This window comes from Mugil cephalus, chromosome 22 (assembly GCF_022458985.1).
Source record: "Mugil cephalus isolate CIBA_MC_2020 chromosome 22, CIBA_Mcephalus_1.1, whole genome shotgun sequence".
Classification (NCBI taxonomy): domain Eukaryota; kingdom Metazoa; phylum Chordata; class Actinopteri; order Mugiliformes; family Mugilidae; genus Mugil; species Mugil cephalus.
In genome coordinates this window covers 11,029,483-11,050,731 of record NC_061791.1, presented here as the reverse complement: position 1 = coordinate 11,050,731, position 21,249 = coordinate 11,029,483, and the positions used below count along the sequence as shown (strand labels likewise).

General features: G+C 39.9%; 2 protein-coding genes across 5 annotated transcripts in view; one reads left to right on the top strand and one right to left on the bottom strand.

Annotated features, from left to right (window-relative positions):
* Positions 1-11,901, bottom strand: part of tfec (transcription factor EC) — a 39,268-nt gene extending 27,367 nt beyond the window's left edge. The window contains exons 1-2 of one of the 4 annotated variants that reach the window (XM_047575087.1): positions 11,864-11,901; positions 4,771-5,014 (exon numbers count right to left, since the gene is read on the bottom strand). In XM_047575087.1, coding sequence (XP_047431043.1) covers positions 4,771-4,992 — 222 coding nt within the window. In that variant the 5' untranslated portion in view covers positions 4,993-5,014; positions 11,864-11,901. The remainder of the gene's footprint in view (positions 1-4,770; positions 5,015-11,863) is intronic. The other 3 variants (XM_047575085.1, XM_047575091.1, XM_047575086.1) reach the window with 3 other exon arrangements.
* mdfic (MyoD family inhibitor domain containing) overlaps positions 1-20,883 on the top strand; it is a 238,441-nt gene extending 217,558 nt beyond the window's left edge. Inside the window, exon 8 of the transcript XR_007111241.1 lies at positions 20,246-20,883. The gene's annotated coding sequence lies outside the window, so the exon portion shown is untranslated. The remainder of the gene's footprint in view (positions 1-20,245) is intronic.
* The last annotated feature ends 366 nt before the right edge of the window (positions 20,884-21,249 follow it).

Below are 21,249 nucleotides of genomic sequence, written 5' to 3'. Positions count from 1 at the left end.
ATTTTTCCTTCTGTTGCAACACTTTTACTTGCTTGGTACCATTCTTGCGGTGTTAACAACCCATTAGTCAACGTATTACCAGATGGTAACAAAGACCCTAGAGTGTACTTGATCCTCTTCGTTCCTAATCACCATTCTTCCCAGGGGTGTCATACCAAATCTCATACCAACACCTCATAATGTCTTTCCCGGAGGTCTCTCCATGTTTCTGGATGCTGTGAATAGCTTTCTTGGTGGCCTTGAACCCCCCCACCACCTCCCATCCCTCCCCAACCGCCCCACCTTGAGGGATTATGATATGTTTTAACCAGAAGTGGCCTGTGTTTTTGTTCTGTATGTCAATTATGGGGACAGTCGAATGGCTTGATCTCTGCTGTTACAAGAACAATTGGTGTGGGACGAGGTCGCGGGTGAGCCGGGCAGATTGTAATCTGTGTGTGTGTGTGTGTGTCGTTAAGTTACTTTTACCCAGTGTGAAACACTGAAGGATTGAATGGGAAGCATTTAGGAGACCATTCTGTCTAATCCTATTAGTGTCTTAGATCATTCCTTCACATCAGACAGGGTCAAGGGAAAGACCTCGGTAACGTTTATCAGGATGTTATAGTCACAGGCAAACTCACAGTGTAGACGTATCGGTGTCTGGGTAGAATATTTGTAAAAAGATGAATGCCTTTTGCCGCGTATGTAATTGCAAAGAAACTAATCATGTTAATATATATTAATAGAAAAGTTCAAAAGTCCACAACTGCAAGACCATGAACAAGCCCGCGAAGGATTTGATTCTGGGCCGAGAAGGAACGAGATTCGACGAAATAAAATTAATAAAACCCAGAGAACAGTGAGCAAAATGTTGCTTTTTCATCGCTTGGTACAGATGGTCTGGGCTACAACTTCCGTCACCCCTAGTGGCTTGCTAGCAAGCTAGCTTTGCCCGCAATCTTTTGGCAAAGCTAGCGAGCTAGCAAAGCTAGATCCATAAAATCCTCACTTGCTAGCTTGCATATGGCAGTGTGCTGTAAGTCTGACAGTCATTGTGTGTATGCAGATTTATCTAAGTGCCCAGTTCACAAAAATATAGTAACCACTTAAATAAATGTAGCACCATCTGAGCTTCAGCTAGTCAATACAAAATCCGAAATCGCTGTGATTGTGTGTCTGAAATCTAATTTATAAAATGTTAAAAAAAGAAAATAGAATCTCCTTTACTTTACTTACTTACTTACTAATTATGGCTATGTGCCAGAAACTTAAAACTACACTGTATTACCTGTGTGTAGCTCTGCCTTCATACGGGTGAACCGAGGAGAAACAGTGAGACTGTTGTCCCTAAATGTCTCAGGTCACATAGAAAACACAATTTGAAACCTAGGCTTCATTTGATTAGCTAATTTCATTTGCAGTATACCGTGTAAATCAGTATGTTCCTTGGGCATGGTGAAGGGGTCTAAAATTGGGGTTACTGTTGCCAGTCTATAAAAAAAAAAAAAGTCAGAAGAATTTTAGCTGCTCTTTCATAATTTAGTATTTTTTAAGCAGATCTAATTAGGAAATATACATCTAACTAACCTCGTATGCCCGGCCTCTGCCTGACTGTGTCAAGATGATGCTGATGAATGAAGGGTTTTGTGGTCAGATTGTAAACTGGAGATGTGATTATCCAAAAAATGTATACAAGAAATTGTGTTTTATATGTTCGTATTAGTCCACTGAAATATTATCATGTCATTTATTTAATAGTTTGGAAATCATACGTAGTAAAAAGGACTCTTAACGCTGCATTCTGGGATCACTCAGTCCAAAAAGGGTCTTTTCGTGTTCCAGTTTGTAAATAGTTGAAGATCAAGTTGAATCAAGAATGTAGCTTCATTGTTTAAGGTTGCGTTTTCATTCATATATTTAATATTTCTAATCCATTTTTATATATATATATAAATCCGGATCATTACGCAGGACTTCTGTCTGTGTGTGTCTGCTTCCCTCACGCATATACCCAGTCCAGCCAGCATGTAGCCATCCAGCCAGCCCAGGCACCCGGCCAGTCTAGATGGGTGGTCCACACCAATCACTGCTGCTGTCTCGTACTCCAGCCAGCCAGTGTCCCTGTTGCCCTGATACCCTCCTCTTTCTGCGGTCTCTCCTTCTCTCATACTTCTTCTCCTCTCTTCCTTCTCACCAACCTTTTTCTCCCTTGCCTCGTGCTGCCTATTCTGCTACGTTTCCTTCCTAAAAAAAATGCATTTTTCCACACATTAACTTCAATCAACTTCCCCAAATGAGCATTGGCAACTATTTTTTATTTATTTATTTTACCATACACACCATTTCAGTTCATTCCAGGGCAGTTGAGTGACATAATCTAAAATCTGACCGCAAAGCTCAGGATCAGACTTTAAGAGCTGCAATGAAATGTGACAGTCGTGTCGCTAATGACACAAAACGACACTTTAAAAGAAAGTGTTTGTCTTTGATTGCCGGAGCCACGTACGAGCTGGTCAGCTATATTTATAGAATAGTATTGCATGGATTACCCACGGATTCGCTCCCCACCAAACATTTTTTTTTTTTTTCTTATTCCCCACCCAACACTAAAGTTGTGTGTCTGTTTCCACTGTGACTCATAGGCTTGCGTATGGATATTAGACAAACAAGCCATTAGTTGTAGCAGAATTGAATGGCAATCCTGGATTTGTTTTTTTGTTACAAACTTCTGCAATTTGAAGGATTAGCCCGGCTGTATTCGACCAAACACAATCCTAGATGTTGTCGTAAGCCAAGATAAAGCACTTGAGTCACGCTCAAAGCCAAAAGTCTTAAAAGTTGACTTATTATCGTAGCAAAGGCGGGTCTGGATGACATACCACGCTGGTTGCTATTTGCAAAGTTTACATTCATCACTTTAGTTCCTTGTTTTAATAAAATGCAGCTGTATAGACAACAACATTTTCAGTATGTTAGATTTAGGAGTTTCCATCAGGATGTGTAAAGGTCTTGAAAATATATTTTTACAGGACCTTGACTAATAATGGAAGACTGTTAATGTAGCACTTCTGTCCTGTGAATTCAGTTGGACTGGCCTACAACCCTACCAGGAATGATATATACCTCAATCAGTTTTGATCATAAAGAAACCTTTACCGTAGTTTTGAGTGCTGAAAAAATTACCACAATATAAATTGTATAGTTGACTTAGACAATAGAGTGTGTAAAGGTAATGTATAAATGATAGTGCCACATTTTAGCAGCAAAATATTCATCTTACTGATAAGTAGAAAGCATTTTTTTTAATAATTATTATTATGTGGAGCAGGACTCACCTCCACCTGCATCTACCTACCTACCTAACCTCAGGTAGTTCCTCGTGTAGTGATGGGGGGAGCTTGTACCTTGAGGCAGACATCAACTCCCACAAGCATTTGTGCGTGCACACAAACACACGCATCACACACCAGAGCAACTTTAGCACTTGAAAGGCCCCCTACTAAGGTGAAAAACATACAGCAACAATGCTTTGAAGTCTACCAGTCATCCATCCAATGTGGGGATGTTTTCTGTTCCTCCTCCTCTGGAAGTCTGATTCATATATCCCTTCCAGAAATTCCCCTCCCTAAAGCCAAGAGAGAACTACCGCCGATCTGGGAGTCATTTAGCTCCTTTCACAATACCCCCACTGCATCCCAGACATCCAATATTCAGCCGTGCTTTTGCATCAAAGCAAAGCAGGAAAATAGATATATTTTCTTTTCAAATCCTGGAGGAGAATTGCAATCTTTGCAATCTAAAAAAAAAAAATAAATAAATAAAGCACGCATACAGTAATTGTAGAAGCCAGTTATGCCTCAGTGACCTGTCAGCACACTGTGTGTGTTTTTTTTAGGTTGCCTGGACAATGGCGCTACGATCTCCACAGAGAATTTTAAGAGAAATGATCCCTGAGACACGGAGGTCTTTCAAGTAGACCAGTATGTATTAGCAGCCGACGGTCACACACAAACTAAAAGCACATGTTACATTTTTCTTTCCTGAATATCGGAAAATCAAAATATTGACCCAGAATATCAACGTTTCTTCAGCTATAACAGCTGTAACAGTAACGGCCCTGTTTTTGAAACCTTTTTTTTTTTTTTAAAGGCTTCTCATTTGCTGCCATGAATAGACAACAATGCTTCATTGATATTTACATGCAGCTGGCAGGAGGAGGTCCACCAGAGGATTCCCTCTGTGTTTACGACCTCGACGGGTTTCGTATTTATGGCAGCTTATGCCTTTAAAGGAGCTCTGTAATTACACATGTGACAACATTTTTTTTTTTTTACTTGACAATTCGGTGATTATATACCTGCGGTGATATGCGGGCTAATGGGGGGAGTGTGTGGATAAGAAAAACTCACACTGACAGTGAGGCTTTTTGACAAGAGGTGACAATTGTTTGTGTTGTGATCACAGTTTTATTCCACACCGTTAGTGTAGTGTAATGTAAAGAGATTGAGGGAAACAAAAGAGTCAGGAGTTAGCAACTATAGACATACTGAAACAGACTATGGAGGGACATGTCCTGATCTTTGGAGCCGTGAGACTGCATCGTTGCACTTTTCATTTCCTTGACTAAGATGCATTGCTGTAAATATAACATCATGCGTGAATATAATATATGAATATCTGTTTTATGGGATACCTGAACCTTTTTAGATAATCTCCCCCAAACTCTGAACCTCTAAATTATGATTCATATTGCATTTCCAGAGTATTTATTCTGTTGTGGCGACCTACCTTCCATCTGTTTTTGGATTGCGTCCAATAAGGGGGTTGTGCTGTGGTGTAGGCTCCAACGTAGGGACACTGGGAGCGGGAATAATAGACGTTGCCGTTGGGATGCGGGGGCCAGAACTCAGGCCAGCTATGTGGATGCGAGCCAGAGTCGGATACTTCATGTCCGTCATCTATTTGACTAATCACCCACTGGTTGTCTGGGCCGGAGCACGACTGGAACATTTCTGACAACCCAAAACGGGATCTAAGCAAAAAAAAAAAAAAAAAAAGGGAAATTACAATTACTGAGTAAATTAACCAATTACATAATGAAATTGTTGTATTATCCTTATTAAATCATGATTTATAGTTGCATTTTTTTAGTGAATATCTTGTTAAGGAGAGGGAAACAAGAGGGCAGCATGCAGATGTGCGTGTGAGTGATTATTTGTGTTCATATTCAATATTAAATGGTTGCCCACCAGGTTCTTTAGACTTGAGTTGATTACAGCCGTTGCTATAGCTTCACTGATTGATAGTCTTGAAAGCTACACAGGTTACAGATACAATGGCACAGATCAGAGTTGTATATCTGATATGTTCACATGTCCATGCACTGACTGCTACTACTGCTGCCCTAGCTTTTTCTTTTTTTTTACTTTAAGCCTGAGAGTCTTGCCTTCTGTCGTCAGACCGGAGCGCTTTGACAGTCGCCCACTTTTCAGAGGATTTCCTCAAATCTATTTAGTCCAGGGACAATAGTATCTTGCTTGAGTTTGTTTGTAAAATTAATAAATTGCTCCTCCTGCTCGCTTGATTTGCAGGGAGTTTAATCCCATAAAACTTTAATATTTCCATTAAGGAGAGAATGGATGAACAAACTTGATTACGGGTGTGACCAAAATAACAACAAGCAGCACGCTGCAGATCAAAGCATCTCTGAGGCCGTGGCCTAACCAGAATCAGTTGATGCGCAATCAAAAGCCAATTTGATTGAGAAAACACTGATGTCAACCGTCCGTTTTAGACATTGAGCTGTGTGGCAGAGTGGCCTGGAGTATCTGGACTCCCGTGAGGATCGGAAAACTGCGAGATCAGACGAGATCAGGTGTCCCACAGGTATCTACTTAGGTTGGTCAAAAGCTCTTGAAACATGAAATTCATCCTCTTTTCCGCACTTAAGAGCGGACATTTTCAACAGGGGGTCCGTGACCCCTCGGGGGTCCTGTCCGATGTAGTGCATGGGGGTCACAAAATCTTTGGTTGATGAGATATTTTTTATATATATATATATATACATATATATTTAAAAAAATATTAATTGATGGAAAAAAAACATTAAAAAAAAAATTAATTTGTAAAAACATAATAAAATAATATATATATATATATATATATATCGCAAAATCTTGGTTGATGAGACACTTTTTTAATATATATACGTGAGACATTTTTTATACATATATATAAAAAATGTCTCATCAACCAAAGATTTTGCGATATATATATATATTTTTTTTTTCCTTTCCCTCACAAATTAAATTTTTTTTAAATACACATTAAAATGAATACAGCATATATTAGTGAATGGATAAGAGATAGCTTACTATTGAATGCAAAATGATAATAATAATAATGTATATTTATAAATAGCATTAGACCAAGTTTAATATAGAACACATGTAGTAGGTAGGGGGTCTCTTCTTCATCTCTCCATCAGCTTGGGGATCCTTGGCCTGAAAAACGTTTAAACTGCATTCATCATATGTTTTCAATGCTTTTAACGGACTGAAGGAATTCTCACTTTCTTTCCGTTCTTTTTTAATCCTACCACGGATGCGGGGAAAGGTCTAGTGTGAAGAAGTGCTGGTGAATCGCTAGTGGCATGATGGAAATTAAAATGTTCCACTTAATTTTTATGTTGAAAGCTGAGATAAAGGTCATAGCTGGAACACACCGGGGAGACCAGCCCAGGAGCAGGTTAGGTTGGGAGAAATCGTCAATAGCCGGTGGTCCCGAAGGGGACCACAGCAAGGGTGCGCGTAGCAAAGTAAGTAAGTAAGCACTTCGCTTCTAAATTAGAATATCTGAGTGCAAATTAGCTGTCACTGTCACTGGAGTAAAAGGAGAACACATGTAAAATAGGAGACTCGTGCATTTTTCCGGAGCAGAACTGACTGAACGCAGAGAGAGGGTAGGGCGAGAAAGTAGAAGCCTGTGTGTTATTATAATCTCAGAGTGCCTTCTTTCTCTCTCCTTATGTGGGAGGTTAATTGGCAAGGCATACGGCTGTCCAAGCATGGTGCAAACAGTGTTTAATTGCCTTTACTATGTCGCCAACATCGCAGAATACCTCCTGTGGAAAAAAAAAAATCTGGATGACGTGGGTGCGACGGGAGAAAACAGGTTTTTTGTAAATGTATAGGAGGGGTTTTGTCCACCTAGCTGCATTCCTGCAAAAACGGTCATCTGTAACAACTGGCTTGTTTGTGCGGGTTTAGCCCCGGCCTTTGTCTGCGGCTTGTGGGCTCCTCTGTTAGCCCACGAGCAAGGCGTCTCTCTTAAACAACAATTGCTAACTGTTGTGTGGATGTAGGAATGCCACTCAACCGTGCATTCGTCACCCGTGCGGTTACCCCACTCCGGTACTGCTGCAGCAAGACGACACTTTTCTCACACTCCGTCCGCATGTGTGTACAGTATGAAATGTACACAGGTAAATATGCATTTAACCATATAATCCATTGTATCTAGTGTAAAGCATTGCAATTGACCTTGGTTCACTTGATGCTTGCCGTTGTCATTCAGCAAATTAAAATCCCCTCTGGCTCAATAGTTGTCACCTTAGCAGAGTTATCATTTATTCCTTCAATCATCTCTAATCTAATAATAATCTCGTAGCGAAAGAGATAATATTTCGCTGTTGATCATTTGTGGAAACTATGTCCACGCAGCCTTTAAAGTGTCAGTCAGGCAGTCTGTCAATCATTCCAGTACACTTTCGAATCTGTTGCGTTATTTCTTTATCCCTAAGTAACTAATTAAAGTTAAAAAGTAAGCCACATTTCCAGATCTCCACCTGGTTTATAATGCCAGGATGCTGATTTCAAGAGTATCAGGTGCTCCGCTTTCCTCCCTAATTAGCTCACCCCGGTTAACGTGGCTCATTATCGATTATCCGTTGAATGGCCGCGTAATGCTGCAAAACGTGTGACTGTGGTGTCCCGAGCTCATGAGACCACCACCTTATGATCTCCCCGGTTGTTCGACAAGCATTTGCCCCCATTTGAGCCCGTTCGACTCGCTTTTATCCCGGCTGTGAACTGACGCTAGAACTAAAGGCCCCCCGCTGCTCTGAGGATGGAGTCTAGCTCTGGGCCGCAGCAGCGCTGCAGTGATTAGGCTTCTTTACATTAGGCCTGCAGCCGAATGAAGAAGCACAGCAGTAAACACTTGAGTGTATCTGGATGGGCAGCACTGACAAATAAGTGTAGTTAAATAGTATGTTTTTGCGGGTGAAAACGTATTATTTTTAAATGTTGTCAACTGTTAGCCACAATCAGTTAAGTTGCATCCTATTTATCCTGTCAGTTGATTTCTCTATCAATCCAAATCCACCGCAAACCCTTGTCCACCCACCCACGTGGAGACAGGATGTTTGGAGTGTCTGTGTCACAGATGAGAAAACGGGCGCACACACCGACGTCCGCCTCATTAAAACCTTTCCCATAGATGTACTACTTTGTGCAGCTCTTCACTCATCATCACCTCCAATCCGCTCACCTCCCTTTGAGCTCCACTACTTATTTTCATCAAGGCCCCTCTCGCCCCTTCTCCCCCTCTCGCTCTCCCTCTTACCCACGGTGGGCTTTGTCGCTGGGCTGTCATGTATTTAGCGGCCTATTTATTTGCCCTTTTTTTTTCCACCTCTAATTCTCTCTCATTGTCCCTCCCAGCGTCCCATCGCGTCGGGAACAAGGCCTCCGCGAGAGTGTTCTTCCTTGTGCTCAAGACATGAATCACTGGGCCGAGATAATGATGGAGAGCCGCAGACACAAAGCAACATCCAACCTCTACCACTGATCACACCGGCAAAGTCTTCTTAACGTTCGCCCTCATGCACGGTCATTATTAGAGTGGGTTCGGATGATGTCACTGCTTAGGCTTGTGTTTAAAACGTGTGTGGTTCACTTGTCCGTCAGCTGTTTGCTCTCATTCTAATCACTCCAATGAGGTATTGACATAACCACTTTATTCGAGAGCCCATGCCAAATGGTCGCTTTATTTTATTTCCGTAAATACTTCACACGCTGCACTGCCTGGTGAAATCTAAACACAGAAATTAAACCATTTTTAGTTTATTTTAAAACTCATAACCTTCATTACCCCTCTTTTCATCTCCTTCCCAGGAAATAATAATATCAAATCAACTAATGTCATAGACAGTGATCTTTGAGGCCTAAACTGAATTGTAATCCAGACTGCAAACTACTTGTCAAATAGAAAGAAGACGGGCGGGCACGTCTGTGGCGTCTTAAAAAAAGGGGCCGAGTGACGTAAATAAACTCTATAAATGTCACACACTAGATGACGGACAAACTGGTTCAACATAAGTGAACCAAAAGAGTCACCGCAAAGTCAGCGAGGAAACCTGACCCCTTTTTTCAACACATGTTGAGATTTGTTATTGTGAGTTGGACTAATTTAGTAGAACAAAAAGAAACTTGTGATCAGGTTTCATTTTCTGACTAAATACGAAACTGGAGAGGACTGTCAGACCGTGGCTAGGTCGTCTGAACCACAAAAATGCGGATTATTGTCGAGTCATCCCTGTGTTGTCTCTGTTTTCAACTCACTGTAATGAGGTAATCTATCAAGAGCTTTGTCCGACACGCTGAAACAGTAAAGTTGTTCTAAATCTTTGGAACTGTTATTTAAGAGAAAACAATTCATTTTACTCTGTCACATTTTAATCTGTCAAATATATATATAAATTTGAGGAAAACTCCCCTTTTTTTCAAAAATTTTTATGTAACAAAATCAATGTTGAGACAAAAGTCATAATTCTGAAAAATATCAAGACCACCCCGTTTTTGTTTTTTTTTCATACAGAGGCCAAAATCATCTCTTCTTAATTTCTTAACCTGTAGCAATGAGCTACAAACACTGAACTAATGAGATGTACTCGAGCCTTCCTGCTGCGCTGCTTTTTAATATTTGTGTAGCAAGTAGAAAGTTCGAGGAATGGACAAGCTTTTTCCTGGACTGCGGGAGAGACGCATGCTTGCGCTCTTCCGAACACAAAACCCTCCCCAGACGAGATACGGGTCGACTTCACAAGTCAATCAGATCCATTTTGTGACATCAAAGAGGGGCTTCAGGAAGGAGCTGCAGACCGTGGATGAACATTCACTTTCGCTTTTCGTCGGTCAAGGGTGCGCACCACCGCTGAGAGGAGGTTACCGCGGGCTCACTTTGAAGTCAGGCCTCAGAGCAGACAATGTTTACATTCTTAGAGCACAGACTCCCTGCAATTGCCCTTCAATTCTTACATGCATCACTATATTGGCTGCAGAAATAATAACTAAAAAAAACTGATGCTACAAGTTAAAAGACAGTAAATATTATTATTGCTGTGGTTTTTATTTCGAGTAAATCCTAACTGTTATGAAGTTACTTCTAGAGTTTAGAAGCTGTCATTCCTAGAGAATCCACAAGATGCTGCTGTTTGCACCAAACGTCCTCATACTTGTGTTTCCTTGTTGAAACTCGAGACTTGATCCACCCTCAGATTGTGGATGGAAAAGAAAAAATCAGCAGACGTTTTTGTGGGCATCATAAGCCGTCAGTTCCCCTTTGACATTTCTGACAAATCATGACTCATTCGAGAGTGATTTCTCAAAATTGTGCCCAAAATGTTAAAGCGGCTCGGCCCCAAGCTGCACACTGCTCTGAAGTTGCACGCCACCCTTTGAACGTACACCAGCAATGCAGCGCTGCGCACCACCTACACAGCTGCACACCGCCTACACAGATGCGCACCACCTACACAGCTGCACACCACTGATGCACATCTGGCCGGATGTCATTCTAGAGAAAGACACTGAAATCTGCGCTTGGACTTGTAATTAACCTTTAAAGCTCTGACCTTAATTAGATGCACTGCTTCATCTTTTGGTCCCCTCTTTCCATGAGATATTAGATTTTGGAATACTACTTAGTCATCTTGATCATGACTCATCGTCCCATGAGGACCTTACACGCATCTCCTCCTCTATCTCAAACAGCCGCCCAGTTTTTCCCCCTCCCCACCCCCGACTCTGCACACGCCCGACTCCAAAAAAAACATCCCCATGATGCAACATTAGAGAAGTTCACTGAGTTTTTCGTTATCATATTGTAAATAATATCAGGTGACTTATGAGGAAGTACCCCATGAGGAACTTTTCCCGCTGTGTCATTATGATCTGCACTCGCAGGCAAACACACAATGTGCCCACACCACGATGCAGTGTTGTTAAATCTTCACCAGGGAACAGAGGATGCTGGGAGACTTTACGCAATGTGGTAATTCCTTTACCAAGACATTTTCTTGTGTAGTATATCTATTTGTCCATGGAAACACATGAATAAAAATGTGTCCAGCAATTAAGTTTAGTTATATTAGTTGTAAAAACTTATTTTTCTGCAAAGAATAGAATTAAAAAAAAAAGGTAAAATGTTTATTCCATGTATGACACTAAAAATGGATAAAAATGTGTATAATTTTGTTATTTAAACAGACGCATATGCATTTCGTGGTCTCAAAGATACCCTTTAATTTTTAACCTTTCTTAGAAATGTGTGAGTTTTCTTAAAACCAGTTTGAGTTATTCTTGCACCACTTTTTAATCTTAAAATGTCATTAATTATACCAGAGCAATGTCTCCATTTATGGGTCCGCTATCTATAAAACTGCAGACATACTTATGTGCTTTATCTAAAGTATAATTACAGCAATAGAACATGATCTTATTTGCATCTGTGTAAAATAAATAAAAATAATAATAATATATATATATGTATATATACATATATACACGTTAAAAGAAATAATTCTCTGTTTCTCAATTACCTGCTGTTTGGAATCTATGGAAGACAGGTCCTCTTGGTGTACGGTATATCAGCTTCTCTCCTGCTTCAGTTCATCCAGATCTTCTTCCTATTGATGCTTGAATCATTCTCAGAAGCGTGAAGCAGTGAAAGGGCCCTAGATATAAGCCAAATTGTGTTTCCTCTTTTATCGTAGGAGCGGGGTGCAAAGGGAAGCTTTTACGTCAACAGCCCCTGTACCCAAGACAGAAATAATCACAGATTTCTGGCAAGTCATCCCGTTACATAATCCCATAAATAAATAAAATAGTCTAATAATCTAAAATAAGTAGCCCCCAAAAATGACAATCTTACAGTGCCGTCAGAGTTACGTGACTTTGCAAACCTTTAGGGGTTTTCTTCAGGAAATTCTCAACGAAAACATGGTGTTGATCTGGTAAATTACAGCAACTTTCAATGCAGCGTGCAGAGCCTCACTTTCATATTGTTGTCAAGGTCGATGCTAAAAATAAAGGCTTGACTTTCAAGTGTGGACGGAATGCTGTTAATTTATTCTTAAGACAGTTTGTCCATAACTGATCAGCGATGCTCAAATTATAAGAACAGAAGGCACAAGTGTTTTTGGTCAGCTTTGCGGAACAGTGGCATTTCATCCGGGAGGGAAAGGGCTCCAGTACCGCATTCACGGTCACACTGTAATCTGCATAATGACAATGATGAACACCCCATCAGGGACGATTTGAGAGAAAAAAAAGCCTCCAAATTCCCCTTCAGATGCATGTTGATTGTGTTTATTCATGGCAGTTAGGTTGATGAGGGAGCAATATGGAGGAGGCTGGATGGACACTTGTTACGTGTTACCGTTAAAATAGCAGACGTCTCTTGACAAAGAACAAACAGCAAAGGCAGACTGAAATCAAGGCGTCTGCGACAGCTCTCAGGAATGCAAATTCAAAAGCACTTCATTACTTGCTTTTTCCCTGCAATCTTGTGTCTGAGAGACTGAACTAAGTGGTTAATCAAGCCAAAAACCAAACCGAGTCTGAGGGGCCAGAGAGGAGACACCTCTGAGGCCGAGGCTATGAGTGTGTTCTCCTGTATGTAAGTGCTTGTGAATATACACAAGGGTGTGCGTTGTTGGCTCTATACTGCGCCAGGAAGATCCAAGATGAATTCACACTTGTGATTAATAGCTCTATTGTAGTTTAAAATATAAAATCTCTTTAGCATCAGCCATGTCCATTAAAATCAGACTGTTTTTTCATTTCCCTTAAAGCACCTGCATAGCTAAAAACAAGCAATTAAATGTAAAGAGTAGAGAGTAGTGTAGACAAGTCTGTGGGGGGTGGAGGCTCCAACAACTCACAACATTGATAAAAACTCTGTGAACAAGCATAGTCAATATGTGAAGATGAACAAATGTTTTGAGAAGACACAGATACGCTTTCTGAAGAGCAGTTTTGAAGCTGCGACGGGGTCCGTTGCCACCTTCTACTGTAGTAAGCTACTTTCTTTTTGAGGGAGCCTCAAGTGGCCATTTAAGGAACTGCATGTTTGGGCACTTGGGTGTTAGTTTAGCTTTTTAGTCCTAGAGTTTGCTGCATGTATACAAGTCAAGTGTGTGGTTTCACAAATAATGCAGCAGTAAAAAGAAATAACTGATATACAAGGTTATATGAAGTATGCGCAGTGCGCAGGATTTATTTTAACAATGAGAGTGCGTTGTTATATGTGTGTGTTAACAGCAAAAAGTTGGCAAAATATAATATGAAGTCTGTTTTGAAATATGAAGGAAACTCTGCTTTCTGCATGTTTTTGCATACAGTGCTTCTATAGTCCTTTCAGTGTAGGGCGGTGATGTGTATAAGTCCTGAATTGAGACTAATCTAATAACTGGTGAAAATAAGACCATGGCACTTGCAGCTAAACGCTAACATCGGTATGTTAACATATAGTTATCCTATTAGGCTATTGCACATAAACATTCACTGGTTAGCATGTACTGCTGAAGTTAATGGGAACGAAATTAAAATTTTACTTGGTGAAAATAGACTTCTGAACTGTTTGCAAGAGGTCAAACCCTGGTTTTCTCACAACTTTCTTAAACTCAATGGAAATAAAACAAAACTCCTTTTGGTTGGCACTAAATCTAACAGTTTCCCACTAGTCACCACAGACACCACTGTCTATCCCTCCCCTCAGGTCAAGAGTCGAGGCGTCATTCTGGATAACATCCCCCATATCAGTATTTTCACCCAGTCTGCGTACTTTCATCTCTGCAATATCAACCGCCTTTGCATATCCCGCTCGCCTAGTAGCGCTTCCATATTGGCCAATGCCCTTGTCACATCCTGTCTTGATTAGTTTAATGCACTCCTTATGGTCTGCCACAGAAATCACTCAATAAACTACAATTAGTCCAAAATTCAGCTGCACGTGTCATTCCCAGAACCCCATCCACACAGCACATCACTCCTGTCCTCAAACAGCTTCATTGGCTTCCAGTCCACCTCCACATTGACTTCAATATCCTGCTCCTCACATTTAAGGCCCTCCATAACCTTGCACCTCCATAGCTCACCCAACTCTTCCACACCTACACACCTTCCCGCACACTCAGGACCTCCTCTGCTTCACCCATCTTCACACCTTCTGCCCACTTAGCCACAATGGGGATGAGATCTTTTAGCTGCACTGCCCCTCGACTCTGGAACACACTCCCACAGCACATCCAGACTATAACATCACTGTCAACCTTCAAATCACATCTCAAAACACACCTGTTCAGACTGGCCTACCTCCCCAACATATTGCATTTCTCTGTTGTTGTTCACTGTTGCTTATTGTTTTATTGTTGTCTTTATTATTGTATTATTGCTTCATTTTAGTTTTATTGTTTTACTAGGTTTTAATTGTTTTATTGTAAGGTTACCTTGAGAGTCCTGAAAGGCGCCTATAAATAAAATGCGTCACTATAATTATTATTAATGCAAGATTAAAAGTCAAGTGAGTCATTCTAAGGGACCTCCGTTACCTCAAACTTGCACACACCAACCTCATCAATAACCAAATTTGTCCTCGGAGAAACCCAAAATTAGTCAAATTTTAATGGCAACCCATTCTACAATCTATGAGAAATAATATTTTTAAACTTTATTTCAGAAATGTTAATTGACCACTTTCTAACTTTAGAGATTCCCACTGCCATTCTGGGTCTATCAGATGGAGGAGATACAGTATTGTGCAAAAGTTTTAGGCAGATTTGCGGAAAAAATGCTGTAAACTAAGGACTGCTTTCAAAAAATTCAAGTACTAGCGGTTTATTTTCATAAATTAACAAAATGCAGTGAATGAACAGAAGAGAAATATAAATCAAATCAATATTTGATGTGACCATTCTTTATCTTTGAGACAGCATCGATTTTTCTACTTGCACACAGTTTTTGAAGGAACTCAGCTGGTTGGCTGTTCCAAACATCTTGGAACAATAACTAACCACAGATCTTCTGTGGATGTAGGCTTCCTCAAATCCTCTTCATGTAATCCTAGACACACCCGATCATGTTGAGATCAGAGCTCTGCAGGTACCATGCCATCACTTCCAGGACCCGTTGTTCTTCTTCATGCTGAAGACAGTTCTTAATGACCTTGTCTGTATGTTTGGTGTCTTTGTTATACTGCACAATAAATTTGGAGTCAATCATATGCCTACCTGATGGTATTGCATGATGGATAAGTATCTGCCTGTACTTCTCAGCACTGAGGACACCATTAATTCTGACCAAATTCCAAACTCCATTTGCAGAAATGCAACCCCAAAGTTGCAAGGAACCTCCCCCATGCTTCATTGTTGACTGCAAACACTCATAATTGTGCCGCTCTCCAGCTCTTGACCAAACTGCCTTGACCAACTTTTTGGCTGCAAGATCATTTCTCCAGACAGCAGATGGGTGTCCCACTGGGCCCCACTGGTTTCTGCCAGGTCTAAGCTGCTGGAAATCTTCAGATATCAAAGGGAAATAAGTTTCTTTGGCCTCCTTTGTCTTCCAACAAAATCCCTGACTTTGTGCAAGTGTGCCTGTAAGGATTGATGCTGGTTTGAATGCAAAGGTAGTAACACCAAATGTTGATGTGACTTTTTGAAAGCATTCTTAGTTTACAGCATTTTTTTTCCACACCTGCCTGAAACATTTGCATTGTACTGTATGTAATTAACTTTAACCTATTTGGTGAAGTTGATAATTTTAAAGACTGGGATGCAGCAGAAGAGAAAGAGGGAAGAGAAAATGAAAAGAAGAAGGAGATGCGACACAAAGAGGTGGCACTGGAGGAACTGGGCAATTTACGGGATGATAAGGCAACGCCTGCGGACGCCTACAGCCTTCTTGTCAAATACTTACGATTTAAACAGTAAAAAACAACATTAACGTATTAATAATTGCCCTAATATTTATTTATTTCGTAAGTGACCATGGTCTGTGCCATTAATCACCACTGTCTTCAGCAGAGAAGTTTTGGACTAATCCAGGTATTTCAACCCGCTTCAAATGCGTGAAACCTGATTGTTTTTTTACAGCCCTCCTCCACTTACAGGGAATAATTGTAATATTTTTCACCCACATACTGAAAGACAAGAATATTATCCAAGGGGATTTTGGGAGGTTAGCTCCAAAGATGCTGTGAGGGTTACTGTACGTCAGTACAGAGGCCCTTTCACTGTTACATTCCGTGACATTAACTGGACAGATTGTCTGAACTATTCTGGTAGAAGCAGAAGCTTCTCTTTCTTAGGTTTTAACACAATTTTGACGCTATGTGACCATTCACATGCCAACACCAGTGTCTCAAGAACCTCTGTTGTCTGAAATTAGATGTGTTAACCAAATGTCCTTGTTTGGAGCTTGAGTGCTAATGTCTTATTGAAAGTGTCTTAACTGATTTAGTGCTAAAAAAAACTGTTCGGTTTTGTACTTCACCATAAAATAAGATCAAATTAACAGTACACAGTGAATCTGTGAGGAAGCATACAATGGCACTGTTACTGTCGTTTTGAACGTGTGTCACCAAATTAATATTTGTTTACACCATACACCAATGTCCTGTGGTGGTGTGTGGTTTCGTGATCATTTGACTTGTTCCTAAATCATCTTTGTGTGTGTGTGCATGAGTCAAGCTTCATTCTCCTGGCGATGGTTGCCGCCATTGAGGTTGGGGGTGTCTGGTCTGGTCTGGTCTGGTCTGGTCTAGGTGGGTGGTCCATGTTTAAGTAACATCCTCACCAATGTCAGTTCCAGAAGTTTCCCCAACAGAACATTGTATTGTCACATTGTCAATGTTATTTACTTGAGAGGAAGAGAAACCTGGAGAAAGAGGCTGGTTGATGGGTTTCGAACCAGAACCTCGTTGTTATTTTTAGCTTGACACTTCTTACAAATGACAAACAACAGCTCACTAATGATTAATTATCAATTGACAAATAGTATTAGCTGTAAATGTATGTATACTGTCTGTGTAACTGAGACATCAGTGAGGTTATTTTGAATAATCTGCAGGGCTCAGATCAGTTCGTATGATCTCATGTGTCTCAGAGAACATGTAATGCACTCGACAAATGACCATGATTTACTTATGACGTGGGGATTTCTCTCCTTCATCTTGTTATTGTTCAATAGCTGGAATGCGTGGAATGCGACTGTGTGAGTGAACTCAGCGAGAGCTGACACTTGACATTAGATTTATGGGCGGAGATTATGACCGAGGGCGCCCTGGCAGAAGGAGAGGAAAAGATGGCAAGGCCAAGGCCAATGGGATAGACAGGAGGTGGAGAGAAGAGGCAGGCAAGAGTGGAGCAAATGCCATGAAATGAAATGAGGTGTTTGATCTCACCAGAACGGGTCAGGTCTGACCACTGCACTGTCTGATCTCATGTAGAACCAGCGGAAGCCTGCACACCACCAAGCAGCACAAAGCACAGAGTTAAAGAAGGCTTATTTTTTCATCTCTATTTTTATTTGCGACACCGTCATCCTCTCCGTGTCAATCCCGCTAACCTGGAGGTTTATCTCTTTTATCCTCAAGTTCTTTGAGAAACAAACTCCTCAAACCTCACTTTAGACGACGCTCCTTGTCCAAAAGTTTCCTTGGGGCTGCACTTGGTTTTATTGGGGCCCTCTGTTGAATCTTCAAATGCCCGCTCGTTTGTCTTTTCCCTTTATTCTAATCGACGCACTTGGTACGGCGAAGCAGTATCTGCCCGCGGACACAAAATAAAAGCCTCTGATATGAAGTCCCCCTTTTAGGTGGCAATTGTATGTGGCAGTGTCTTCGTCTGGTTTACCTGTGTGCCTTTGATCCTGACAGTATGCGACTGTGTTTGATTCCTGGGGTACTTTGACAGTTTCCAGGCAGCCAAAAGGCCCTCCAGTGTCTGAAGTCAGATCAGAGGAGAGGGGGCCTGAAAAGCAGGCGTCCAGCTGGGAGAAGATCAGAAGAGACACAAACTTTAGCGAGAGCCATTGTGAGGTACACAGTGGCTGCTGGTGCTCATAACTTTTCCCTTTGTGTGTGATTTTTTTCATATGGCTATCTTCTCCCTCTCTTATCTTCTGCTCGTAGCGTTGAATGGCTCCGTTAAAGGTCTGTGAGGTTTTATCTGATTTTGCCAAAATAAGTCACCTTGTTTTTGTCTCTCTTTCAGCTCTCTCTTGGGGTTTAAAGCTGGGTTGTCTGCGCACATTTACAAAGGCACACATCTCTTTTACTAAAGTATGAGGAAGTTTTACAAAGAGTAATAAAAATTAAAAAAAAAAACATATTCATTACTAATATTCATTACAAATGCTGGGTAATTAACAAAGCACTGGCTTGTTCATCAAGCTGTTTTTCTGTTGAAGAGTGAACATTTTAAATTGTTGGTGGTCTTATGTGAAATGATCAATCATTGCTTATATTATCAATGTATGGGACTTCTTCAGAGTCTCATTTGAATTTGAAGACTGTTTGGATAGTGTAATGGTGCCCTCTAGTGGTTCAATGGAAGAACCAACTAGTTAAAGTTTGTGGTTCAAGTCTGCTTTGTCAAAATGATTTGGGTGCCTGGAAATTGTTAGAAGAAACCCCAATAATAAATAAATAAATACTGTATTGTACTTGAACTGCAAGACATGTCAAAAATAATTTGCTAAATTATGTGCACTGCAGGTCTATAATCCATTGAGCCATGCTTACAGTTAAGCAGTACATGAGTAAATTTCAGCCAGAGAATGCATATTTCTCACAAACTGTGTGTTTTTCATCAAATTCCCGAAAAGAACTGGCCGTCTTTACCATTTCTTAAATGAGTAACAAGTCAGCAACTTCTTCATCTGGTTAAGGCAGTGACATATAGTCTGCTGTTTTATCACTGAGTATGAAAGGAAATTATGTACAATTATTAGTCTGTAATGACCTTGCTAAAGAAAGCCAGCACTTCTGGAGAAAACCTAAACAGGCTCAGGGAGAACATGCAAATGCCGTACGTTTTATGATGTGTTTTTAGATTTAATGTTTCAGTACATTTCTAATACATTACTCGCAGATCTTTTACTATTATTAGAATAACTTATGCCCTACCTACTAAAATGCCAACACTGTAAATTATTTCTTTGTTCTGATCTTCCAAAAGACTTTTCCAGAATTGCTTCACAGCACATTTTTTCTGGTAAGATAAGTGAACTGAGTTGTTTTATAATTTAGTCATTAGTCACAGAGGACCTCCATAATGATGCCAGCCTTGAGTCTTTTATTTAGATTTATAAAGTAACAGTTGATTTTTTAAAATGGAGATCACATTGTTCCTGTGACTAATATCATTTTTCAACAATACAAATCAGGAGTTAAGAGTCATTAGGTGGCATTTTTTGTTTGGTAGTTAGGAACCAGCTGTGTTTCAGCTCTGATTCACATGAACCAACAGTAGACATTTAATATTAATTTGTGTGTATTAGGTGTTAAAACCTGAAAGTCTCAATGTGCTTTAATCAATTCCAGACACAGTTTCTGTTTAGTTTTACTAGACAACCGTAAGCATACTGGTTGGTTTATCTTCCTGTATACTTACCTTGTATACTTGTGTGAAAATGTGTGTTTTATTGTTCTGTGCTCAGTCATCTGTGCTTGGTAGGTTTCAAAATCTGTGTAATTATATTATCTGAACCAAATATCTTAAGATCCTTAGTGAGTTCACAAAAGGTGAGCAATCAGTCAATTCATGTGTAATGAGTACAAAATGGGGGTATATTTTTAAATATAAATGTCATCAGATGAGTAATAATAATAAAAAAAAAAAAAGGCTGAAATTGCTTCCTTGAAATTGCCTGAGTCTTGATGGATGTTGGGCTATATAAGTGTTAATGTCTTGCCATAGGAGCCGGTTTGAATGACTCGGGTGCTGGAGGAGCCAGTGGCAGATTGTGGCAACCTAACTGGAAAGGTGCATGATCCGAGGTGAGTCACCAGGGGGAGACAGCGAGTAGATATCACATCATAATGCACTCATCCACTGTTAACATTCTGAAGTGGAAAGGCATAAAGACACAGAAAACAAAGGGAACCGAGGGAAAATAAATGCATTAATAGCATTTAGTAAATAATATAGACTCTGAATGGTAAAGTAGATATACTGAAAGTAATAAATAAATACAAAAGCAGATTGAAAAATAAAAATGGTTTTAATGATTTATGTTATCAGCTATCCTTTATGTAAATCATAATTTGTTGGTGCATGGTATATTTATTTATTGAGACATGTATTTATTTTTTTTTTAATTATGACATGTTTGGACTGCCATAAAAATTGAGTTAAACAAATACAGGAAATTAAAACACATCAGTGTATCACATATTGCAAATTAATGAATGTCTTTATGTGCGTGGAGCATTGTGTATATATTTAATAAGTAATTTACTCATGTCTTTATTTAAAATTATGGCAGGTTTGTTCCGCCATAAAAACTGTAGGTCAATAAATGCAGAGGCAAATTAAATTTACGTCACATTTTATAAAGTCATTAATGTCTTTATTTAATTTTTATGTTATTTTTAGTGCGTGGCATGTTTATTTATAACTGATTTATTAACCCTCATGCATTGGTTTAATTTACTATCTGTAAGGCCAAATATGTCCACGTCCATAAAACTGCAAGACAAACTTAATTAATATGCTTTTATGCCCTTTTTGTGCATAAATCTCTTAAACCATTTCAGCACTTAAACTACCACAAACTACCAATAATTCAATCACGTTGAGGATCTTAACTCTTTAAATGCCAGTTTGATTACTTAAAGTCACTTAAAGTCAAAAAATGGCTGATTATAGTGTTGAACACTAAAAATTACAAATCTGACTATTTTTCTCATAAATGAAACCCT